Here is a 27,203-nt window from a genome sequence, read left to right as displayed (position 1 = left end):
TTAGCTGAGCAGTGACAACAGTTACCTGTATTTAAAAAAAAAAAAAAAAGAAACAACCAAACCCCCGTAGTGGTTGGAGCATCTGCCAAGGAAGGAAAAATGTTAAGTCCTAGGCCCTAAAGGAACATAAGCCTACAGATTCCACACTGCTGGCAACCACTAAGGCACCAGCCTCAGCAGGATTCTCAGAGCAGGAGCATCCACCAAGCCCTTCTCTTAAATGGGGCCACTAAATTGCCAGGTCACAGAGAAAGCAGATGAGGTCACCTGTCAGCATAGCTTAGAACTTAGGGCCCTCAGGATGGAACCAACACCCCACATCCTGCTGCTAAGGTCTACTTCTGTTTTACATTAGGCACTCACTGGATAAAAACAGAAAATCAGGGAACAGGGTAATTATGCTGAATTCTAAAGCCAAAAACTTCACTTTTACACAGTGCAGTACTGCAACTCTAAAACCTTGCTCTGATCTGTACTGAAGATCTCTCAGAATGCTTGGTACATCATCACATTACCTCAGCTCCACTGAAACATTTTAGAACTAAACTTTAGAAAGGTGGCTAAAATATTTTGAGAAAATGAGACTGCCCACAGAATTTCATTTCTACTGACAGATAAGTAAAGAAGGTGAAAGTTCATCGGTGAAGTTCAGCCTGCCTTAAGGTTTCTAAGAATCACGATGCTTTGATAATAATTTTGTCAAGTATTCTATGAAAAAAGATACTAAGATGTAGTAAAAGAAAGGAAGAGCTGGAAATGAAACCATTTTACTCATAGATGCCATCTTTTCAACTTTGAAAAGCCTTTTTAAGTATATTTGAGGCTTGTATGTTTTTTAACTGCTAATGTTAAATCATAAATCATTAATATTTGAGATTTTTTTACCTGAAGAGTCTTGCTATTTTTTTTAATCTCCAAAATTATTACTTTTTAAAAAAGACACCAATGGCAAAAGAAGTTTTATCTAATTGCATATGGGGTTCTACTTCAACTTTGTGTTCTTTTATTCATTCCTTAGCTTTTCACTTTTATAAGCATGATATATACTTGTCTTACTTAGATATGTGAGAAAATACACACGTATACAGTTATCTATACATATGCTGGAAGGTAAAGAAATGTTCTTTATACACTTCCTGGAATTTTGATAATATTTAACACTTACCAACACCATATGTATAGAAATAAGGAGCAGCAAAAACCACTCCACAACTGAAATAGTTAAAAAACCATAAAATAATTTTGTCGATAAAGTTACTCGTACCTGGTGTGGATGGTCTCTCCAGCATATTCAAATGATGGTAAATAAAGGCTTGGCTGTCATGAACTGTGTCCATATCAATTTCCTCCTCCTCTTGAGAGTTTGAGAACTAAGATACCAGGAAAAAAAATAAGCAGATGCTAATAACTCATAAAAACATCACTAAATAGAACTTAAAATATTTAATTTTTGAGGTAAACTGGGGGTGAGAGGGAAAGGAAGTGATATCTACCACTGCAAAGGAATAATAATTCAATAAAGGTAAAAAGGGTCAGTGAGTTTTCTTCTTTCTAATTTACTGTGAAGCTGTGTGAACAAGAGCATTATCTGTCAACTTTAGTTCTATCCAGCCAATAAAGAATCTGATAGGAAATGATTTTGCCAAAGTAAGCGTAACAGCTGCTGTACACACATACACAGCATGTCTTTTGTTTGAACACAGCTTCAAGGGAAGTCAGCAGACGCCACTGCTGTTATTCTGAACACCCTACATATTGTGCAAGTTGAATTTCCATTTCTTACTCTGATTTTGAGTTTGACTTTACTGTCTTCATTCTTCTCTAGTATTTGCCCTGGCTCCAATGGAGACCCGAGTGGCATATCAGCCTTCCTCTTCACCCCCTGCTGATGACCAGAAATGCTGGATGCTGTTTCCTTAATAAGATGATCATCCTCCTGAAGCAGCATTAAAAGACCAAAATTAGAAGATAGCAAGATCCATGTTTCAGAGAAAGAGACCTGATAGCTGAAAAATCTTCTGAGTAAAATGGGTGATTTGAACAAAGTTTTCCCTGTAGTACTGGCAAAAAGTATTTTCTAAAACCCTGTATGGATTTGTGCCAAGCACTCCTACAAACTAGTTTCTCTTTACTTCTATCCCTGCTCCCTCTGCATATCTAGCATTGGCATCTTTTCTGTTGCTTCTCACAATCATGGTACTGTTGGTGTGCAACAACATTTGCTGCCTCTGAATAGCCTTTCTATAAATCTGTGCCTCGTGGACTCTCCTTACGCCAAATCTCAGTTGAAAAACTATGACAGCCTCTGATCTACTCATGGGATTTAGCTAAATCTTCTTTTAGTTAGTTATAAAAGCTAACTCTTACTTTACTGAGTACAAATCATAATGTGTACTTATAGTTTTTTTTTTTATTTTACAACAATATTTATTAAAAAGAATTATTTTGTAATTACTGCTTAGATTATAAAAAATATCAAGGTAAAAAAATAGAAAAATAGAAGAGCCTACTAAGTTATAGATATAGTCATGGAAACAGGAGACAGGTATTCCAACAAGTCCAATACACAAAATACAGAAGGGAAAATAAAGTATCCACAGAAGTGAACATATTAAAAGCTCACTACAACCTAGATAAAAGGCATATATATCACAGACTCTCAAGAGCATATGCTCCTCCACTGAACTGCTCTTCCTCTATCCTACAAAGGGCACTCTAGGCCCACAAACCCTTGCCCTGAACAACTCAAATTCTATTTTATGGAGCAGGTAACTTTTACCACTCTCAGCAAATTCAGCATCACAAGGCTATCAATACTGACTTTAACACATTTATGCTCTCAGATTACGTCTAAAGAATCTAGTTAAGCTGATAAATTCTATCACCTATTTATTCTTTTTTTCCCCCTCAAATACATATTTCCTTCTTTTCTTTGCTATTATTTAGGCCAATACACTGCTATGGTGAAACATTTTGGACAAACTTTGTCTGCTATGAGAGGAAGTCTTTGTTTGTGATTTTCGTTTTAACAAGGAAAATCAGTTCCCTGAATTTTGGGGCTGTTACAGTGGGAACAGTAAACTTAAAGTAAGGGGTAGGGGAATGGAGGTGAGGCACAGGAGAAGATACGAGGGATGAAGTGTAAATTGAGGCTCATACTAGAGTTATATTTTACACTAGTCCAAGCCAGTACTGCTGCTAAAAGAAACAGCCTCTTCCTCACATGGTTTTGTCCTGGGGTGCCACAAGCACTTTTATAACTACGTGATGAACCAGACCAGGAACCTGAAATATCTGTTCATAAAAAGGTACTGCTCAACCAGATCCTCCCCTGATCCAGCTCACTATGCAGCAACAGCTACTATGCCAGCACAAAGGAGAGAACAGTATAGGAAAAGAAGAGTTAAGAGGAAATCCTTTGATAGTCTGGCTCCAAAAAAAGTTTGGGTGTTCACTGAACTGCAGTCTAAAAATCTGCCAACAAAATGCCTCCTGCTATTTAATTCTAAAGATTATGCATAGCAAATTAGGACTTACTCTGTGTTCTGTAAATATGCAGGAGAGCTCTAATGATATCTGACTCTACCAGCATTTTCTCCCCCTGCTGGAAAGGGCCTGCAGGGTGCTGTTAATTAGTACTCTCAGTATACTTTTCAATAAAAACTATTTAGACATTAACTATGGGACTGATAAAGTAACAGTAAACTATCCCATTCAAAGGAATGGAAAGAGTTCCAGACATGCTAATCACATGTTCACATTCTCTTTCAGGATCTATCCCTGAACAGTTTCAATCAAATGCAATTTTTGAAACTGTTAAGAAAAATCACTCATTATTTCCATGTCTGTTGATTTTTTTCCCCTCATAATTAAATATGTCCAACAACAATACTCCATCTTGCAGCACTGGCAGTTATTCTTAAGGAAAGAATGAACTTAATTGCTTATAAAATCTATTTTGCAACTGCACAATGTATTATGTGTTAGGACTGAATACTCCAGATCCAGAAAGATATCAAGTTGAATGTATGCCATGTTTCAGAAATTGTTACAAGTCCTTCAGAGCACAGTACTGAGCAGTCAGATTCAAATGCGTTCAATTTATTAAAGTTCCAACTTTCACATCTCTTAAAGTTGCTTAAAAACCAGTTTATCTATGTATTTTAAGATGTAATAAATTTACTGATAAATGGTTTTGTTTTGGAAAATTGCATAACTTGCCTATAATAAATATTCCTGGTCTAATAAAAAAAGTTTTCATTACAGCATCAAACATTTCTGTGAAGCACTTCATGTCTCATAAGCAATACACAAAAAGTAAAGTCTTGTAAAGAACAGAAATGATGAAACTAGAAAAAAAATCAAGTAAAAAGCTTGTATATGCTATGCAAAAAAGTTTTAAAATGTGAAAAAAGATGGTATATGCCAGCTTTTCAAGTGGATAGAATAAATATAAAAAGATATAAGATAAAAAGGCAGCTTAGGTAAAGCATGAGAAGCTTGAACACAGTACAAAATTAAATCAGCAACCAAAGCAAGGACTTGGAGGCAGCTGATGGGAAGTGGTGGTTTGTGCTTACGGTGTTCTGAAATCCTACTGACTGTCCATGATTGTTAGTACTATTCACAGGTTCCTGATTATTTGCAACTGATTCAGGGATAATCGTTGGATTAAGTACAGCCTTCTTTTCCTTCAGATTAAGAACAAGCCCAAGCTCTGGTAACGGTAAACAAGAAGGTCTGCTGAGGCCAAAAAGTGTGAAATAGAGGTCCACAGCACCACATCGTAATCTCCAGTCATGTGAAGTTCCTAAAATCCCAAAGAGATTGTTGTTAATACAGAGATACAATCTTCTGCTTTTCCATAAATAAAACAGTTTAAGTGATCTGGGGCTACCAAAGCATGACATTTTCTGTGCTTAAGATACACTTCATTATTCCTGCTTCTTGGCTCTAACTCACCTGCCACATCCTGTTTAAAAGGAAGGCTTTAAGTTGCTTGGGTTATAAGTCAGACATGTTTAGTAGAACAAGTCTGGGAAGTGCTATAATAACATAATGAAAAATAAAAGAAAAATAACTACACCCATAAGAATTTATTTTTCAAGTTGTGCCTTAAGTTTTTCTATTGGACAATTAAATAGACCATTTTATTACCACACTGGCTTCTTGTATCAATGGATTTGGTTGCATTTGCTTATGTATTCCATGAAATACAGCAGAAACTGTAAGCATGGCTGAGATCTACACCCTCTGGAAACTGCAATGACAGAGAAATGCAGAAGCACGTTTTTTGATATCACTACCATGTCATGTACTTCACTGGATACCCAGTATTTTAATTTTTATTTATACTGGAGACATGTATTCTTACTGCACAAAGCAATGCTTTGGGGTTTTTTTATTATTTTCCACTGCAAACTGTGTACTGCTTTTATATCATCATACACAGATAGTCAAAGCACGTTTGGCACCAATCACAACAGAAGGACATGTAACATCTGGTGCAACGCTGCAAATACAGTGATTCTGGTGTTAACTCAGCCCAGTCTTAAGTGATTGCAAGTTTATTGAACATATTGTTCCCCAGGAGGAATTGAGCTATATCTGGTAAACAAGACACAGATGTGCCAACTGCCATGTTAATGTGGCTGTGTAAGACTTAGCACAAAATAAAATTACAAGATCTATCCCTGTAAATAGTAGTTTTATGAGGCTAAACTGTGTTGAGTAAGCTTAGCTTATCCTTACCAGTTACAAATTACCAGTTATACTTACTCAGTTACAAATGAGAGTAATTTGAATATTAATCTGGACATTTATAACACTGAAATACTCCCAGAGAATGACGCATTCACAAATATTAATTTAAAAACTACTGTCATACCTTAACAACAAATAATTTGCTTAGTTTCTTTACTACATTTAAAATGACATGATGAATCTCTTTCCTTCTCCAGTGGAACAGCTAAGCTTAAATAGAAATGGTCAATGAATTTCTTTGCAATCTTTGGCACTTGTAAGCAGTATCAATTTAATGCAGATTAACATAGAAAAAAAGAAAAGATTACATATATCAACCAGAGCCTTCTTTCTATTGCATGTGTTTATGTTAAATAAAAACAACTCAGGCTTCTAGAATCATGTAGCTTGAAACCTGGCTACTAACTTGTCACAGATTAACAAGTGTTTTTTTTTTTCAAGGCACCCTGGAATGCTACAGTTATCCCTTACATAAAATAAATTGAAACATTACATCATCTTGAGGTACAGAAATTGAAGTGTTTAAAGCCCCATGAATTCATACTAAGAAAGTATACCCTATTTGTTACTTGCAAAAAGAGGTAATGGCTGTAACACTGCACACACTCTTCTCTCACGAAAAAGCAAAAACAAACTCTCTGATGGGAACATCAAAATTGTTTATTTTCTGTGCCTGACACTTGGCAAATCCTATGAAACTGAACTGCTAGTAGTCTCCCCACTTCACTCTCCCTGGAGTGTAGCTGTAAACTTTTAAACACTAAAAATAATGACACACAGAAAACAGAAAGCCTTCAAGGACATAAAAAAAGCTATATAAATGTTTATATGTAATCTATGTAGTAATGTGCCAGATGTTAAAGGTCAATTTGTCAGGACTGGATAGAACTGCTTCAGTAACAAAAAACACGTCAATGGTAAAGATGCAAGCCTTTCTCTCATTAAGATGTTTCCTAATTATACAAGGCAAATTGAGTCTTAGTTTATAGTGCACTTCTAAAAATCTCATTTAAATTAGCTATACCAATGCTATCCTCTCGTGTTCTCTAAGAGTTTAGTAAAAGAGGACAAAGAAAGACCATCTAATCTAAAGCAAACTACATAGAAAAAGGTAACACAGACACCATTATTTCAGGACACATTTGCTTTGAACATCTGATTAAAAGAATCATTCTGTGCAGGAGTACATCCAAGCACACTGCATCAGCAGACAAAAGAATGAAAAACAAGGTTTAGTACCCTGTGTCAATAAGAATGTTCTGGAAGTACATACGTGATATTTAACCTCTGAGACTAAATTTTCACTTTCTAACTACTGAAACTAAGAGAGCTCTTGCCATATTCTGAAGCATGTCTTTAACACTTATTCCAAAAGACCTTACCACAAAAATCCAAAACAACAAAACAACCAAAAAACCCCAACCTGAATTCATCAGTTTCCAAAGTTGATCTACCAAAGCTTCATTACATAAAGGGGACTCCATGTTCTTGGTAAAAGGTGGATTCTTAGTCAGCATATCCAAAATCTTATGCCTTAAAGAAATAGAAAAAACCAATTTCTATTAAAACCAAAAGAAATACATTAAGAATACCAAGTCTATTCAGTTTGAAATATTCTCACAAACTTATTCAACTACAGGATTTCTTCCAAATTTTTAATCAATGTTTTATGCATTTAGCTCTTCCTTCTGTCCACAATATGCACTGACACAGATTTACCATCAGCAATATAACTTAAAAATAAAAGTAAGGTGCAAAGCAGCAGGATGTTATTAGACACAACTGTTAACTGTTGTAGGCTACATTATGCTCTTCTGTTTAGTAATGATCTTTTCTTGCACACTGACTTGGTAATTACAAAGAAGAGGCAACACCGGTAAATAAACTCCTTACATACTGGCACCAAAGAATTTTTAAATAACTTTAAATGTTTATGACTGATGCAAAATGGCAGGACCAAAACCAGTGAGTTGAACATTTTCCTGGAAAGAAACACTGCCACCTCTCAAGTTACACTGGTGTATAAAGGTTCTTCACTTACCATGTTTGCTTACAATATTTACACACTGTGCTGAAAGTAGATACATTTTTCTCCACTTTCTTTCTTCAAAATTTGGCCTTGAAAACATTTAACAAATAATTCTTTGTTCCATTACTTATTATTTTAATGATTTTTCTCTGCACAGCCAGCTTTCCCCCTGCTGTCTTGCACATTTGAAACAAGAAGACCCTTGCAGATATTTTTTTTCCATTTTCTATTAGAAGAGGCTAATATATTGCACTCAACTGAAAATTTAAACTCTTCTTTAAAAGGATACAAATTAAATTCAGTCTCCTTCCTAGACTGAAGCTAAACTTCCTCTAGTGAGTCTAACTGTATTCACTTTCATTAACAAGAATGACAGAAATAAAACAATCTTGCAGCTATGATCTTTGTAAGAAATCGCCTATAGAGACAGAGCAAAAGTAATATTATTTATCTTTGAAACTCAGTACTTTAATGGTGGTCATAAGAAAGTGTTGGGGAACAACAGTTATTACGAACCTTGGTGTTCACAGGTTTATAACAAACATGTTAAAACATTCAATCACTTGTGTGAAAACGAAGTTAAAACAGCCAATATTAGAATTACACCATATTTTCACATGATCCTTTCACCCCATCTACAGTCTAACAATTGCTTTACACCCCTTGCTGTCCAAATATTGTGTGCACTATGTCTCAACCTCTGTCCTTTCTAAATATCACAAAGTCTTTTTTGCCATATGCAACATCTTTATGATGATGAAATAACATCTAAATTCAGACTTCTGCCTTCAGGATAGTACATAAAAGACAACAATAATATAATGCAGAGTAAGAATAGAGTATACTAATTTTTGAGATAGGAACTGTTGAAACATCAAAACGCATTTCAATTAACATAAAACAACAAGAAGAAAAAATAGTGTTTTGGAGAAGTCTTAAGTTAAGCATCTGATCTATTCTAGTGATTCCAGGCCAAGAATTTATTTAGTAGTTTCAGCATTAGTAAAAATACTGGCTCTTTATTAACTCACTAACCTTATGTAGGGTACAGGATCATTCTGAACCATAGTAAGCAGCCACTGTAATTCTTCATAGCTCCTATCAACTGCAAAGAAAAATAAAATAAAATGCCTATAAATATATATATAAACTAGAAGGATTTTGATAAGACAATCATGAGTTCCTAAGTTAGCACACAAACAGTTTGAATCACTGCAACTAAAGAGGAATTTCATTTATTATAGTGCAAATTCAAAGTAAGAAGTGGTTTAGTCTACACTGAAATAGAAACATTTATGAAATTCCTATGTGCCTAAATTGTTCAATAGCAACCAAGCTGACTATTTGCATAAGCATTGATTGGGAAAATCAGAGTAAAGGATCATCTTGACATTATGTGCTTCCTAAAAGGAGCACATTCAAATATCCTTTGAACAATCAGAAGTATAATTTTTCTGTAGGGAATAAGGAATATACAATTCACACACAAAGAAATCTGTGAAAGATTATTATCTTTAAATAGGATAGAAAGAGGTATACTACAGGGCATGAACAGAACTACAATCATACTCTCTTTACCAGCCTAGTTTTTTAAATCAGTATACCTTGCAACTAAAATGGATTTTGAAACCTATCAGCACATGCTTCTAGAAAATTGCTGCTTGACACCGTTGGAAACAAAGTCAGCCTGTTAGTTTAAAATGTAAGTTACATCACAAAATTCCTTTGATTATCGGAGTAACATTGCAAAATAGGAAATAACATGGGATATCATCACTGATCACACAAAACAATGAAAGAATATCTTTTTCTCAGGTGCATAACTGTAAGATTTTTACAATAGTATTCTCTTCTCATGTCTTCAAAACAATAAAGAGGGTGTATTAATCATTACTGTATAGGTAGGTCCAAGAACATTTCTGTTGCTTTCCATTTTGTGGTCCTAACAATGTATTTCTTTCTTCCCCTAGTCTACTGTATTTTTAATTCTAAATATCTCAGTTCAACTTTCCACCCTGATTTCAGTCAGTTTTCAGCCAATGATTTTTAAATGTAACTTCTTTGGTCCAACCAATTCTAATACCTATTATTTTTTTGTTAATTCACTAGGTTAAGTTGCTTTTAACACAAGAAGCATTTATTTATAACATAAGAATCAGCACTTTAGTTCTATTACAAGTTTTAAAAATACTTTGGACAACTAGAACATAAGATCTCTTTCTGGGCTGGGAGAAGGCACCTCCACTGTAATATTGCTCAGAAGCTGGCTGAAGTGTCTTGTGCAGGCCGTTTGCAAGTCAGCACCGCTCTTCCTACAGTCCAACCCAAACAAAACCGGTTACACTGGTGAGGCACCCATAAGCCCTGTTTAGAGGCAGGAAGTATTAGCTCACACCATGCACCATTTAGAGCATGGCTACACAGTTTTGGATGATGCCAGGGCAAATTTGTAGCCATACAGACCAGAACTCAGATTTGCCTTAAACCTCAGGAGACATCTCTGAAAAGCTATGTCTAGAAGGCATTTTAAGGGATTACTGACTGCCTGTACTCAGCTCCAGGCACAGCTGCTTTTCCTGGCTTGGGACAGAAGGCAGCTAGAACACTGCATGCAAAAGTTGTTTTGCATGTAACAAAAACAATATTGTATTACTACACAGCAAAGAATTGCAACATGGCAAACACTCGGTCACAATCATTAGCAAATCACAATTCCTTTGACTGATAACATAATGTTTCATTGATTAGAAAATAGGAAGTCTGGGAGATGTATCCTTTAGGCTTAGAGTACTGGATTACAAAACCAGGAGGCACCATACTTTTGTGATTAAAGAATAAAATACCTTCTTTTGCATTTTAAACTTGTTTCTACTTGAAATAAAGTAAGTCTTCCCTGCTATTTGCCTTACAGCGTAAACTAAGGTTGCTAGGCTTCCAAAGCTTTGCTACTAATGCATTTAACCTGTTCTTCAAATTTATACAAGAACTATGAAACAATTCGGAGAGCAATGACAAATTAAACCTGACCTTGGGCAGAAAAAAATCTTATTAGCCTGGAGAGCCATACACCAGCCTGCTTTGGAAGAGACCTCAGAAGATCATCTGTTCAAACCTTTCATGGGACAGGGAGCCTGATTATCCAGCACTCTGTCCAAGTGCATCTTGAAAACCTCCAGTGATGGGGACTTCACCACATCCCAGGGGAGGTTGTGCCCCTGACTGTTGTCACTGTAAAAAATTTTTTTTCTTACATCAAGATGAAACCTCTCTTGGTGCAACTTGTACTTGTTAATCCTTCTCCTTTTCCACGTGGAGGAGAGAGAGATACTCCACCCACTTCGTAGCTGCCCTTTAAGTACTGCAGTATTGTGATGAAGTCCCCTGAGCCTTCTCCAGGAAGAAAAAGACCTAATTCCTTCAGTCTTTCCTCACAGAGCAGGTTCTCCAGCCCTGTGATCCACCTTCATGGCCCCTCTATGGACAGTCCCCAGCTCGTTCACATCTTTCTTGAAGTGTGGGGGACACAACTATACACACTACCCAAGTACAGACTGAGTACTAGAGGGGGATGTTCACATCTCTGTCTCTGCTAGTACTGCCCCTGCAGATGCAGCCCAGGGTCTGCTCTGCTGCAGCAGCACACTGCTGACTCGGGGTCAGCTTGTTGTCCAGCAGGACCCCCAGGTCCCTTTCAGCGATGCTGCTCCCCAGGCACACAGATCATGGCCTGTTCTGGGCTCTTTGCTATGTTGTCTCAGGTGCAGGACCCTGCACTTTTTAAACTCCACACAGTTCTCGCTCGCCTGCTCTTCCAGCCTGTCCATGTCTCTCCCTTCTCACATGTCCTCTTCATCTCCCACTTTGGTGTCAACAACAAAAACTCAGTGAAGCTGCTTTGAATGTTGCTGTCCATGTAATTTCTGAAGATGTTCCCTGAGGCACTTGTGACAGGCTGCCAGCCTCAGTAAAAACCACTGATCACCATTCTCTGAGTGTGGCCCAAAACCTGATTTCCTCCCCATGGCACTGACCACCCATCTTGTCTGTAGCTTGGCAGTCTGTCTAGGAGAAGACTGTGGGAAAAGAAAGATGTGTAGGTTTTCACACTTCTGGTGGACGTAGAAACAAGGGATTGCTTTTTGCAATAAAAATCCTCTTGAGATTTTCTTTTTTTAATTACAAGAGATGGTGTATCAGTTCTCAATTACAGCAGAGCATCTCTGAGATGTTAAACTTTAACGTTCATGAGATTTGATAATGGATATTTATTTAGAATAGTTTTTTGTTATCTCTTTTAAACATGCAACTGCTTTGTTCTATACAAATAACTGCTATTAGTCATATAACTCTCAGAAGCTAACTTAAAAAAGTTAATAAACCCTGTTCACTTCAAGCCAGTTTAGATCAATTGTCCAAGCCCTTATATGCTGCCTCAAGCATTTTACAAAGTTACCATGTCTCAAAAAAACCTCACTATTAACAGCAAAGAAAACAACTTATTCACTTCCATGGCGAAATTATTTCTTTTCAAGTAACTTAAAAAAGGCACTGCTATTCCTGCCCTGAGAGTTCCACCCAGAAAACACAGACTTTCCTTTTTGTGGAAATTACAAAATCTGTCATCTTCCTTTACTAGAACTGTTAAAAGCAAGCTTTGGCACAAGCAACAGGCATTTGATAACTGCGGGTTTGCATCCATGAAGTGGAAACCAGGTAGCTGGGAACAATGAGACTCAGATCTCTTGGCAATAGATGGCCAACCATTTCTCCCTCCAAAGTCAGGTTTAGGGCTCTGCGAGACAAGCACTGCTAACTCCTCTATGGTTACTGTGTTCAGTGCTGGAAGATTGTATTTGAGAAATGACAGTGATGACCAGCTAGACAGCAGGCTCTGTGGTGAACTGTAGTGACTTCATAGCAGATAGATATTTGCATCTGCTACCTCTGCATCAGAGAAAAGGCTGCTGGCAAGGAGCAGGGCAGTTAGGTACAGAAGTATTCTGGTCTATCATTTTCAGCTCTCACAGTGAGCTCAGTTCTGCTCTACCACTGATTTCTTCAAGTAATCTTTCTACTACTTTTTACCATTCAAGTTTTAGCTTTCTGTAGGGTATTTCAAACATCTTACCCTATTATCTTGCTTATACACCACCCCATTTGATCAGCTGTTTTAAAGATGTATTACTTTGTAGTACACTTCTTACCCAAGCCAGTTATTAAATATAAATATGATCCATAAAAGGTCAAGATTTTAATGGGAAAACATTATTTCTATCAGTTCGTCTTTCCAAAGGGTGGGATGAATTACTGAGGAGACTATTCTAAAGCAAGAAAGATGATGAGTAAGCTTTCCATTCTCCAGCAATCTTTCCACTAACACTATATTAAGGGAAGAATAAAGCAAGCAGTCTAACAGAGAGATGCAAAACACCAGCACAGTTCTGAATTCTAGCTGTGTATCACTCACAGGGTCACCAAATGGTCTATTATGCAGTGGGTTATGGATACAGAATGCCTGGATACCATTGGATCTGTCTTGTAATCTGTCTTGATTACAGGACAGAGCCTGGGAGCAATGCTCAGTGCAGACCCTCCCTTAAGTTACCAGCTTTTCTGTATGACAGCCTGGTTTCAGTCTCTAAGTGTACTCCTGAATTCCACCAGATGTGTTCACTCAAAGACTTCAATTGCCTTAAAACCTCCCACTGCCTATCTAGCTTGAGAAGTCTTTGGATAGAATGACAGGAGTAATTTCAAAGTATTACAGTCCTTAAAAAAAAGAAGAAAACAATTATTCATGCAACCCTAGCAAAGGTAACTCTCCATTACTCAGAAGACAAAATAAAACCATGAAATCTGACACAGATTAATTAGAAATCTGAATTCACCAGTCTGCTCTCAGAGGAAGAAGTGAAAGATTTGACCACTTTGATAGGGCTAAACCTTTTAACACAAGAAGTGTTACAAATCTGCTGAACAAAGACTAACCCCAAAGAAATGGAAAGGACAATATAATACTAAATTAACTTTATGAAATGCAAATAATAAAAAATCTGTCAGGATTGGGTTTCAACTTCAACAAGCATGTAAGAAACTACCCAGGGTTTTGTTTCATGGACTTGCAGCAGTCAACCAAGATAAAGGCAATATTAAAAGAATGTAAACATCTCACAAACATAAGCTATGTATAAGGAATGGCAAAGCAGAATCAGCCAGAAAATCACTATAATAATCTCAGTTTCTAAAATTTATAACCAAAAGATGCACGCAGAAAGCAAAATAATGATATTAGGAAGAAGGTAAAGCAAAACCAAGAACTTTGACGAGTCATTATGGCTGAAATCAATTGAATCAAAGTCACTGAAAATGAAGTTTTAAAAAGAAATTACCAAATCCCCTTACCAGGACCCATTGTGCCATCCACTCATTATTTCAAAACTTAGGTATCTGATTCAATTTGCAAAACACTAAAAAGCAATGCTCAGCACATTTTCATAAAACTTGTATTTGCTAGGACAAAGCATTAACAGAAATCTCAGCTTCTTATCAATATACCTGACATCACACAAGCTCTTCTGAAGGACATTATTTAAACATGATATTCATGAGGTAAGCATTACATTTGTCGAGAATTGTTACAAAGTGCCAAAATACTCGGAAGAAAGTACCTTTTGTGTAATCAACAACAGCCTCCAGTGCTGCTATTCGGACATCGACGAAGTGCCCGTATTCTGCATACGACTTGAAGAGAGCAGGGTCACTTGGGACGTGACCGTTCTTCTGAAGCACTCGGATAGCTTTTAAACAGCTAGATGTGGTAAAAACACAAAATGTACAACAGGTTTATGGAACACCAGCCCAGAAAAATAAAACTACTTTCTCAACATCGAGTACTGCAATTTTTCCAGAATTATGTTATCCATGTTCACATGTTACATGTTACAACATGAACACACAGCTCTTATTACCTCACACAAACAAAATTCTTTACCATGTCAAATTCATTGTTTAGTTTCAGTAGAGCTGCACTAACTCAGAGAAAACACAGCTCAGATGATGTTGTGTTCTCTACAGTTTTTGTAAAGGCTACACTTTACAAAACTTTCATAAATGCTCTTCTTAAAGAGGCCTAGGTATGATCAACTTGTGACTGCTATTAAAAGGCTACACTGACAGAAATGAATGTTGAAAAGTAAAGCAATTGAGACAAATCTGCACTATCAGCTTTTGAAAACTGGAAAGAATTTGACATTTAAAATTAGGACATACAAGCTAAAATCTCAAAAGCTAATTACAGAAGGGTACATAAACCCCAAGAAAATCAGCATCACTAAACCATACCTGACTGTAATGGTATGCCTGTAACTGGGAAGAAGCTTCTCCATATTTAGGAAACGGGTAATTTCCTCAAGAATAAGTCGTACATCAGGATTTAAGTTATCCAACGTTCGAACTTCGTTGTTCACACTGACTGCAGGAGTCACAGAGTTGGCTAGGGCATCAATGAGCTCGGCACGGTAGTAGTTGTCTGAAAACTAGACAAAAACAACACAACACATGCAAATATAACAATATATATTCTTTCAAAGCTAAGAGATGCTTAAGCCCTCTCCTAGAACAAGATCTTAAAACAAAACCCGTGTGAGAAACTGCATAAGAAAGCAAAACAGGAATGAAATCGTTCTGAAAATGGATTTGAGAGTGATTGAGCAAGCAGACATACTAGTAATCTTTAATCTTCACTCTGCAATAAAAGCATATTAATGTTAATACATTGTTTTATAAAAGTGGTAAGATCAGGCATTGAAAATCTTCCACATATGAAGCCATTCTTTGAAATGTGAGCATCTAAACCTACCTGTCTATTTCTGTATTTAGTACAAAGGTTAGTGGGTGCTTAGCACCTCAGAAAATCATACAGTTTATCCAGCCTGCAAATTCATAAGATTCTGAAGTGAACTAATGAGCTCGCTGCTGCTTAGCTAGGAAAATCTTGCTTCTTCATTTACCCCTCTTACCTGGGCTCATAGTTTGACCCTTTCCATTATGCTGGCTTTTGCATCTGTTGGTTGTGTTAGTAAGCAGCAAAAAGTGCAAAAATAAAATTTATAAAAAGCAGAAAGAAGTACTGGATTTGAATATTAGCTACTTCATTCTAAACAAACCCAACATCTGCAGATCCAGTAGATGTCAAACACATGTGGAAGGTACTGGTTGAAAAGTAGGGCCCAATCACTCCTTTAATGGTGGAGAGATGTCAGCACAACTCACCCCTTTCTGTGACTACCGGTGCTTGCGTTCATGTGTCTAACTCTGCCTCTCCACCCTCCATCATCCTCTTATTTCAGTAATAAGCAACAAGTGTTTAGTTATAGCATGTGTTTCTACACACAAGAAAAAGTGAGGCATCGAACACATCAGATTAGTTCCACTCAAATTTGGATACGTCATTGGGAAGATTATGCTAGATGGTTGATTATCCTAATGGTTCTACAATTCCACTAGCTAGGGAGATGGAATTTTTTATCATCTCAGGATATTAGAGGTCATATAATCATCCTTCAGAAGTGGTCTGTGAGGAGGAACTTTGGATGATAACATTTCAAACTCAGATGCTTCAGTGTAGCGATGGAACAGTATTAACCCAGGTTTCACCTGTGACTTAACTAGACGAAAAAAATCCAGTTCTGTGAGCTAGAGCTGACATTCAGAACTCAGAATCCCACAGTCTTGTATATTGTTAAAAAAAGATTTCCTTTCCTTGCTCTTTCAAATACTCCTCTCTAGGTGAAAAAAAAAACAACTAGTGCTACGTGTTCGTCTCATGCACATCTTCTCAAAACACATGAGTCTTTTGAATGAAAAACAGTAAAGCAAGAAAAGTATGTGTGGAAATGAAGACAGGCAAGTCCTTAGAAAGTCAACAAGCACAAAGAGCTTTGAAACATCCAAAAAATGCCTCCATAGAAATGTCAGCTAGAGAACATTCTGTAACATTTACTGTTTAGTTTAGCGTATCACCTTTCCATCAACTCTCCTAACCACATATTTTATGTTGTGCCATAAAACATCATGCAGTTCATTAACTAAGACTTTTTCAACAACAGCAAAAAAAAGTAACAGATTAAAATAAACACATTCTTTACCTTATTCTTCCTGTTATCATTATACTTGATCAAATCCAAAATAAACATTAAAACCTCCTTAGGACAGAGATTGTGAACATCCCTCAGAAGGGCCATGGCAACAGGCATAGTCTGTGTAATGAAATTAATAATAGCATTATTCTTACATTAGTGAAATGACAGTTACACCCTGAAAATCAGCGATTAACAAATTAACAAACGCAAATCTCTGAAAAGTTGTACTTAAATAACTTTTGAAAGACTTACCACACGCTATCTAATTTTCAGATCAAATAAAGTATGCAGTTATTTCTCAATAATTAGTCGCAAAAAGAAAAATGTATATCCAAGTACAGACTGTCAAGTCAAAACACCATTAAAAAGGTAATGAAAACCAATGAAAGACAGAAAACGATGATGGAATTAACTCTGAGACAGACACTGAATTTGGGTGCTTTCATATGAACATGACATCTAAGCTTCCAGTACCATTGAGATGTAGAGAACCAACAGGGTCAGTGAAGCCTCAAGAATTATTACCCAGATGGGTATTACTCTGATCAGGTATTTATTTTAAAATGAGCTAAGCAGATCTCTAGGATCCACTCAACATAGATTTAGGAATCTTACTCTAGATTTACAAATTTGGGACATGGGATTAAAAAGGGACAAGAGTGTAAGATTTAGTGGTAAAGAATGAGCAGTGACAAAAAGAAAAATGCAAGAGAAGGTCCAGGAAAGAGATGTGAGAAGGGTAAAACAGTTTTGGACAGAGTCAAAAAATAAAATTTGAGTTTTCTGTATAATCAGTGATATGAAATCTATGAAATAAGAAGTCGATCACACAATAATTATAAAGTGAATCTTAAGAGAAAACCATTGTAATTAATTTTGTTATCCACTACACAACCAAAAACTATAGGTTCCAGTAAAAAACCCTGTGCTAACACCAAAATAAGCTGCTACAATACATGATGTCGACAACAGAGAGAAGAGGGCAAGAAGGATTATACAGTGCCTTGGACTAAAAAGACCACCAATTTAAGATTTACGAGATTATAACTGCTATTAAAGAAAAAAGGCAGTGCTGAATTCACCTAAAAGATAAAATTAGTAGTTTCTTTACAGTGCTATTTAAGAATGAGCTCACAAATAATTGTAAATAATTATTTTATGCACTCCATTATTCTGAAGAAACTGTTAGTTTAACTTCAGCTACTCAGAAGAAAAATGTTAAAAATTTTTTAATTGTTTTTTTTTGCTAAGATGGAACAAACAGAAGCCATATGAGAAAGAATTAGTTACTTTGGATTTTATTGAAGTGGTAAAGCAGGATTGTGCTATCCAGGTTCCTGTAACTGTCAACTGTAGGAACATTTTCCTATTTTGACAATTCTTTTAAAACATTCATTGAGAAAAATAAATTTTACCTTTTGCAGAAAGTAGCTTTGAAAGTTCATGAAGTTGTTGGTCTTCACAATGTTTGGACAAGTCTTACAACAAAACATTCGGGTAAAGAGTGACTTCATGGCTGGTGGTCCTGTCCACGTACTTACCATGGAATTTGCAATCTGAATAAGCAGGGGGGAAGGGAAATCATATTAACATGACCACTGCAAGTTTAGTTTGGCTGTAGAAAAATACACATTTCCCATAATCAAAAAGGATAATTGCCAAGAACATTCTCTCCTTTAAATAGATACTTATTTTCATCATTGTATTATCTTATATTAGCTAAGTTTTCACTGTCAGTCCCAATATATCCTCTCCACATTAAAGGTAAATTTTATGAAAATTGTTCCACTTGGAAGACGTCTGCAACTAATTATCTTTCCATGATAAACTTCTGTTCTTAATTATTTTCTCTTTCATATATTTTAGATGAAAATCCTGTGTTTACTAAGCCAAGTTTTCTGACTCTACGGAAGCCAGTGATGGAAGAGTATTTTGCAATACCAACTTCCCAAATTTACCCTGCCAGTAACCTCAGCCTAGACTTCAAAATAGGCCTCAGCCACCCTAAGAATAAAAGACCACCCCTAAAGTGAAAGGCAAGGCAGTCCCCTCTAACTTTAATTGTAATTTACTAATAAAGACTGTGCACTGAGAACTGCTTTGGTTCCACAAAGACAAAACTGCTTTTTGTGCCTTCCCAGCATCCTGAGTTTTCTACGTTTGTTGCATGGAACACTGAAAGTCTGCAGACAAGAACACCTGTGCCTGCTGATGGTTAATGTGCCTGATGTGTGAGCACAAACAAATGGCACCAATGCACCCTACAGTGTGGTAGGAATTTCCATTGTTACAGACCCACCAAAAGCTAAGAAAAAAATCTGTTCTCACATAGAAATAAATGAATTTGATTATTTCCGTCTGAATTATTTAGCTTGTTTCAACAGCTATTGCATACACAGTAAGTGAAAGAAAAGCAAGAGGCTATCTCAATATGGGCACCAATCTGTCTCACCATTGCTCTTGTGTAAGATGGGTGCTTTATTACTGAAAACCATTTTCCCACTAAGTCAGGCTTCAAAGGAAAGTCAGAGAGGGAAAATACTGCAGTCAGACTCGATGTTCCCTTTGCAATAACTGAAGTGTTCAAATTAAAGATGCACGTACAGCTTTTTCTGTAAGCTACAATGACTCTTCCTGCAGAGGAAGCTTAATCCCAGAGACTGCTTAGAAACCATGATGAAGAACTTAAAAACTGCAAACAGGAAATTTATGTAGTAGTGTCAAATAAAATCCAATCCCCAAAATACCTATGTTTACTATGTTTACAAGATATTCACTATTCCATTAATATCTGGGTGTACATTTTAAAATATTAACTTATTTTAAGCATTTCATTTTGCAAAATCTGCAGATGAACAACAGTATTTTCAAGTTTAATCAATAATACAGAAATCATCATCTTTTCAGAATTTTTTGGTCCTATCATGTGCTCTGATTCATTTGAATTTCCTTTTATTGACAGAATTCAATTTTTCTACTTACTCTACTGATATGTTACACACTGAATTAAATATATCTGCACATTCTCTGAACAATAATGCAAGTAGTTTGCCTTCCTGTCTTGCATTATTTCTTCTTGAAAAGGCAGCAGGTACACTCCATTTCTGCATCATTTAATTCAGTACAGCATAAAAAAGTGCACTAAGATGTAACTGTCATGCACAGCTTTGAAACTCCTCAGTGTTTGGGAGAGAAAAGTTTCTGATGGTAGTGTTCCTTTTTTACTTTATTGTGTATCCCCAAAACTGCAATGGATTCAAACTGGCAAATCAACCTGCAATACTCCTAGGAATTAATATTGTGACGTTATTTTCTCCTTTCTCTGTATTTGTTATTTGCTGTGAAGGACTCTGCACAGTGTGTGTGTGTGCACACGTACACATATATCTCTTTATTTCTTTATGGATGAGGATTTAATGTGTCACCTGGATACTCTATGGCTGTGAGACTGAAGTGCTGCTGATTTGCAGCTACAAACTGCAAATCAACTAAAAAGAACCCTCCCCCCCAAATAAACATGAGGAACTTGTTTTTTTCTTCTATAAAGAATACAAATCCTGAATATTTACAAGCTGAGAAAAGAAACACAACTGATGACAACAGGAAGCTATTCCTGCTAATGCTCTGATGTTGGAATCAGTAACAGAATCTATTACACATTTCCTCCTAGGAAACTTACATAAACATATGCACAACTCTGTTCTGCCATGCTCCTTCACCTTGATTCAGTGTCACAGCCATACTTTCTGCTTGCCTTATAATCCTCCTTTCTGTAAATCAACCACCTTATCCATAGACCCAAGATTTTCCATACAATTATAATTGAACAAAACCAATAATGATTATCTGCAGCCCAATTGCCTAAGAATTCAAAGTAAAGACAGAAAAAACTATTGCACTTAAATGTTTTAGCAACTGTTCTTTAAATATTTATCTGTGTGTGATGGTTTTGGTAACTATCACATTGTGGGATATACACTCTTTGATATTCCAAGTGAATTTATTACAAAAAGCACATACTTTAAGTCAGATACTGGCAGCACCAATACCAGCACATACACTGGCAGTTTTACATCAGTGCTTCATAATATCAAAATACTTTGTCAAAAACACTTCTTGGATTTTGGTTTTTAAAATATGGCCTAAGGACTTATTTCTATACAGGTACTGAATTATTCCCAACAGGAATATAGCAGAAAGATGCCAATAATCTGAACTCTCAAACTGTCAATAAATATGTCTTCACGTCCATTTAAGTATGTCATCAACATGCCTTTTCAGAAACTCTTGTTCTTCTGTTTTATCATCCAGTTTTATGAGGCTTTCTAATTTTCATTCTTAATGGTAATTTTGTGTCTAACAAAAATAGATCTTCCCTTTTCAAGGCAATTATTTGGCTTTTAATATTTAATTGTAGCCCAATTTGATGCTTGTTTTGTGACCCTAGTCAATCTGAAACGATATAGAGCATCAATGTGAATTCATATTAGCAAAGATGAATTTCAGCACTTCAGACTTCTCAAAAAATTGGCCAAGGAACTTCCCTGTAAAATAATAAAAAATATACTTTGGTCCTGAAAAAAAATTAAACAAAAGTCTTTTATTTCTGCCACTTAATGAAATCTGGAAAAATCCCTTGTGGTTTTCATGTCTGACATCTCAATTTTGACAATTATGAAAGCCTTATGCAGTCTCCATTTACAGACTAAAATAATACAGCTTTCCTTTCAAATCAGTCCTGTTAAAAATACTTGGCAAATACATTTACGAGGCTAAATATCAAACCATTTTAAGAACTGTGATGAGTTTTGACCCATTTTCAAACATTTACAAAGCCTAATGGATTTCTTCCCTTACTCCCACCCAGACAACCTCACCTTTGCAAGGCAGAAGCAGGCCATCATTCTCACCCGGTAGAAACACTGTTCCTGTTCTAGGATATCGGTCAGTGCAAGACGAGAGGCTGGAGTAGGGAACTTTTCCAATGCCAGAATGGCTTCTTCTTGTGCAACCACATCTCTCTCATATCGAAGCTGATACTGCCACATGAAATCTGACTGCTCAAATTCTACCTTCCTCAGTACTGACATATCGGGGTCTATTCTTATCCAGAGCAAGGGGGAATCAGCACTAAGACAGACATGAGAAACATTAATAGCTTACAAAATTTCAAGACTATAGAAATGCCAAAGATCAAGTTCTAACTTGATATGAGTTATTTGTAAAGTATTTAGATTCAAAGAACCATAAAAAAATCTAGGTTAGAGGGGACGTTTGAAAGTCTCCTGCTTCTAGGATTCTATAGCCTGCCAGGGCAATCTGTCCAAACCTCTAATACATCAAAGTGAACACAGTGCTTTAGTATTTTTAACCTACAGATCTGTGTTTATGCTAAACTACTGTGTAATCTCAGTATATTCAATTCTACTTTCTCAGATGCTATAAATGAGAAGCACTTTATCACCTTCTAAAGGTTAAGACTGTCAAAAAAAAAATTCCAGAAAGAAAATCTGATGGTAAACATCCAATTTTTTTTAATCAATAGATGTGAAAGTGCTTTACAACCACACACATGCTATGATGTTGAAAGCTAACAAGGGTAATCATGCAAATGATGATAAAAGTGAAAGTATCAATAGACAGGATTAAAGTTAACCTACAGATAAAATGACTCAGTTGTATTCCATCCAAACAAGCATTTTATACTTTAGTATTCACATGGTACCATGACTGCAGAAGTAATTTATGGGAACAACAAGCACAAACGATGCAATAAATTCTCTTATCTATTTTCCCACACAAAAGTTACATTAAAATACTGACGCGGAATTAGGAGAGTTTGGAATGGTGAAAAGAGCATCATTATAAATATGAGGTGTATGTCTTTATATATCTGTAGAATACCTAGAATTACCATCAAGATAGTAGCTAGAGAAGAAAGAACAGTGAAAAAGTGTATACATGGGATTTAGATGAATAAAAAAGAATTTATATTATATTTTTGGAGCAGAGGAGTCCGAACTGGACAACAGAATGACTGCATCACAGATTAGAAGGTTATCAGGTAAAGTGTAAGTCATATACCAGTTCAAAGGTCACTCTAAGATCATTGAAGTCTCATCTCAGTCTAAAGCAACAGTGACCTGAACATAACTGATAAAAAAACCCTCACAAATATTTATGTTAATTATACTTCAATATAATTAAAAGACTATTTATATGTCGACTGTCCTACAGAAATGGTAGCAATAACTTGCTCAACGTAAATACCCCTTATAAAATTTTTTCTCATCATATATTAGATGAGGTTAAATTTATGAGAATTTCCAACACTTTTAAAGTGACAAGCTATCTTCCCTTCTTCAAAGAGACACCACTGGTTTTCAAGAGCAGATTATTTACTTCCCTCAGCCAGAAAACAAGGTACCAATACCTTAATTGTTTTTGAAGGCACTACTGGCTCCAACTCAGGGAGGCTAAGGCAGGTATTTACATTGAGTAACAATTTGCGTCCAAAGAGCTTAACAGTTCCAACTGAAAGTAATGCCAGTGTGAATTTCAGTATGAAGCACTTCATCATTATTTTTAATCTAAAAGGATTATTCTGTAATTAACCATAGATTTCAGAACCTTGTCTGTCTTAGGGCAGTTAAATGGCCCTCATCGAGGTCCAACAAAAATTGTCCTTACTTTGTTTTGAGCAAATTCTTATTTACATTTTACCAAAAAGTCAGCTGAAAGGCATCGTTGGAAATGTGTAAGAATCAAGTAATTTATTTTATCACCTTACCATACGCAAGATTTTTTATAAAAAATTATTATAGTGGTTAACCAACACTTTTTACACTTTGCCAGCATTTCCTCAGCTACAGAAGAAAAGTCTCAAAGAAGAAACAGAAATGTGGTACAGTCTTGAAATCTGCCAGTCATATAATGAAGTACAAGATTGTTATCCAATTCTTCAAAATAGCATGCTTTAGACAAGGGGAACATGACTCAGACTCACACTGAGAAACTCCAACAAGCTAACTTACTCCATAGCAGAAAGGTCCATGTCCACCTCTTCTCCATTCATCAATGGAATCTTTTTCTTCTTATTTCTATTAAAATAGAGAAAATAGGCAAAAAAATATTACTTACCAGACCAGCAAATAAAAGTTTATAAATGGAGCATAAGCCTGCAAAAGTACTCTGTATTTCCCCACACCAAAAAATAGTGCTCTGTCCAGGAAAAAGTATTCATAAATTTGAGCTGTGCATCCATTTCTATAATTTCTACTCCTACCATTTTTACAGATACACACAAAGGTACAACTCTGAGAAGCAGAATTCAAAGTAGCTATGAAAATGCATTAGAAAACTGAGAGAATCTATTTGGGAAGTATGTCACTTTTCTTGCTCACTAGTTTTACTGAACAGCGCTGGCACTCAAGAGAACACTCTGCAAGTGCTTCTTCCCTGGATGTTCCCTTGAGGCACTCCTCTGGCCTACATTTGTCTTCTCCTTATTTGTGATTCCCATTCAAAGGCATTTTGAATAACTTCATTATTTAGTTTTCATTCAACTCATTCTATATAAACAATCTCTTTATAAAAACATTTACAAAATTACTTATAATTAAGAACTGTATATAAAATATAAGGTTTCTTTCTGTCCTTAAACAGTAAGAAATTCTATTTTCTCCACTTACAGGTAAATCTTATTTAGTAAGATTAAGAAAATATAAACACAAACATTCAAAAAACCCTATACTTATGATCAAATGCACTGTCTGTTTGCATATATCCATACTAAAAATCCTTGTAGTTTGTACTTTAGTTCTTACCTTCTGCTTTTAGAATGGCAAGGTATATCATGTTTAAGACTGTTTTCTTCAATCTGCAATGTATGGTTGAACGAGCCATCAAGTTCTTGCACTGTCACTTTGAGTGGACCCTTCAAGTTCACAAGATTTTGTTATTAACATTAAATTATGCTTGTTAATGTATATATTAAACTTGTACGTGTAGGTAAAATATGGAAAATGGACCTTACCACGTATTTCTGAGTCCCAGGAGATGTATAGTCTTGTTTTATTTCCAATTCCAATACATTCCGTTTTCTATTAAATGCAAAGCTGCCATAAAATTTTACCACTCCACTCTGATCCCTAATAAGCAGTATAGGAACTCTAGTGCACAGTGCAGTAGTTATAAACAAACATAATTCTCAATTCTTTACACTTGCTTTATGTTTTTTTATTCCTAGAATTTCCCATCCCAATAAAATCAGGAAATGAAAACATGTTCATTCATGAATTTTTCAAGATTTTTGAAGTTTTGATGTTTCTTTGTGGGTTTTTTTAAATTTATTTATTTTAAACAGTTCTTTAATTCCAGTATCCTCTCTTATGGAGAAAAACTGAAATACAGTGAAAATTACCAGTAAGAAAAAATTAATTATGAAAAACTATACTGGACTCCACCACATCCAATGTCCTTGATATGCTCTCAGAGAAAGTAGTTGAGTAAGACTTCAGTAATTTCAATATGGTTTGTTCTACTATATATTTTAGTTAAATGACACCAAAGGGAAAATGTAGACATCAGTTTCTGTTTTCTACCCACATTACATTTAACTCAGTTATTTTATTTCAATTTTTCAAACTGGGTCATGTGAGCTTTCACATGGGGGTGTGTATATGAGTTCATATATTCATGAGAGGATACAACATGAATGTGCTTGACATCAGGTACAGTTTAAGGCATTTTTAGTGGTTTCTTCAGCACAAGGTTTAAACTCAGTATCAACACAGCCCTCATTAAGAGCATAAGAAAAAGCTAGTTAAGAACATCTCCTCTAAAACAACATAAAGACCTGCTGTGGTCTTAGGGTGGAAAATCTATTGTCACAGGTGTAACTGTTTCAAGCACAGTGGGGAGGTTGCAATCATAGGATTAAATGCAAGGTACAGTTAACAGGATAAGCCTTGGGGCCAAAGTCAATAGAAGCTGAAAAATCCCCAAATCCAAGAATTACAATTCTTCTTTGTTTACAGAACAGATGTAGTTTAGATTCACCCTGCTCAGATAGTAATGCTGACATTTAGGTATAGCCGCAGTGGGAATATATGTACATACAGAACTTGTATTTTCCTCAAATATGGAAATTAGAATAATGTGTATTTATACTTTACGAATAACTTCCAATGCAAATAAAGTGCTAACTTCCCATATTACTCTATAAATATCAATTATACAGTGCTTTTTAGTTAGATATTGAGATGCATGAGCATTGTTAAGTCCGCTCAGATAAATAATGTCTAAATATAAATACCTACTGTTGTTGACTGTTAGAACAGTATGGTATGTTTTTGCTGCAGGTCATGTACGATTCCAGCCTGCAGTCACATTAAATAAAACTAACAATTAAACCTGTTAAATGGAGCAAATTCAAATGTACCCTCATATCAATCCAAAATAAGAAATCCTATTTCTTGCCTAATATCACTGAAATTTGACGAGTCAACACACAGAGGTTTATTTTACCTGAAATTGTAATATTAACACCAGCTACCAAGCTATTAAAGTGTATTGTAAACTATCAGTCTGTGCTTTAGGTTACTTATTTCATGGGGATTTACTGGAAATCACATATTAAAATGCACCAGACTATAGCATTTTCCATGTCAGACTTCAGCATATTTCTATGGGCAGTGTCCTCTGGAATCCCTTTAGTATAACTTGGCCTTAAATTCCTGCAGAGTTCTTGTGCTTCTTTCAAAGTAAAACTTAAACTAATGAAATCCCTTCTGGTAAAGAACATGCAAAAAAAGCCAGCACAGCCCAAAGGATGATGAAAAGATTGTGAACCTGTGAGTCACATATACATCTAATTCACAGAATAATGTACCAAACTGTTTCATACCTTCCTCCACATTCCTTTAATAGTGCCAATTACAAAACCAAACTCGTTCCCCATATTAACAATCCAGACCAAGAATAAAAAGGATACACCCACTGCTTTATTAAAGGTTGGATGTCTTTTCCTGAGACATTTGAGATAGATTTCAAAAACCCAGATGTGGAAACCAACATCTGACTCCACATGTGTGACTGGAACTTCTGAGATGAAGCAGTGCTGGCCAGACTCAACAACTTGTTGAAAACCTAAAATGATAAAAAGTTATTACTTTCCCTAAATATTTCAATATATAAAATAAGCTTTTATGTTTAGTTGCAGTTGAATTGCAACTAAAATAGAAATTGTGATTTGCAGTCTCAAATATCTT

General features: G+C 35.7%; 1 protein-coding gene across 3 annotated transcripts in view; it reads right to left on the bottom strand.

The window, feature by feature from the left end:
* Positions 1-27,203, bottom strand: part of TAF2 (TATA-box binding protein associated factor 2) — a 63,290-nt gene that overhangs the window by 8,869 nt on the left and 27,218 nt on the right. For 2 of the 3 annotated variants that reach the window (XM_050320588.1, XM_050320517.1), the window contains exons 12-25: positions 26,927-27,081; positions 24,968-25,082; positions 24,759-24,868; positions 23,967-24,032; positions 21,810-22,062; positions 18,348-18,488; positions 16,939-17,049; positions 15,134-15,327; positions 14,461-14,600; positions 8,828-8,897; positions 7,187-7,296; positions 4,581-4,810; positions 1,784-1,936; positions 1,265-1,370 (exon numbers count right to left, since the gene is read on the bottom strand). In XM_050320588.1, the coding sequence (XP_050176545.1) occupies positions 1,265-1,370; positions 1,784-1,936; positions 4,581-4,810; positions 7,187-7,296; positions 8,828-8,897; positions 14,461-14,600; positions 15,134-15,327; positions 16,939-17,049; positions 18,348-18,488; positions 21,810-22,062; positions 23,967-24,032; positions 24,759-24,868; positions 24,968-25,082; positions 26,927-27,081 (1,954 nt within the window). The remainder of the gene's footprint in view (positions 1-1,264; positions 1,371-1,783; positions 1,937-4,580; positions 4,811-7,186; positions 7,297-8,827; positions 8,898-14,460; positions 14,601-15,133; positions 15,328-16,938; positions 17,050-18,347; positions 18,489-21,809; positions 22,063-23,966; positions 24,033-24,758; positions 24,869-24,967; positions 25,083-26,926; positions 27,082-27,203) is intronic. The other variant, XM_050320668.1, reaches the window with a different exon arrangement.

The sequence above is a fragment of the Myiozetetes cayanensis genome, unplaced genomic scaffold (genome assembly GCF_022539395.1).
Source record: "Myiozetetes cayanensis isolate MyiCay16 unplaced genomic scaffold, myiCay2020 scf1, whole genome shotgun sequence".
Lineage (NCBI taxonomy): Eukaryota > Metazoa > Chordata > Aves > Passeriformes > Tyrannidae > Myiozetetes > Myiozetetes cayanensis.
This window is presented reverse-complemented; position numbering and strand designations above follow the sequence as displayed.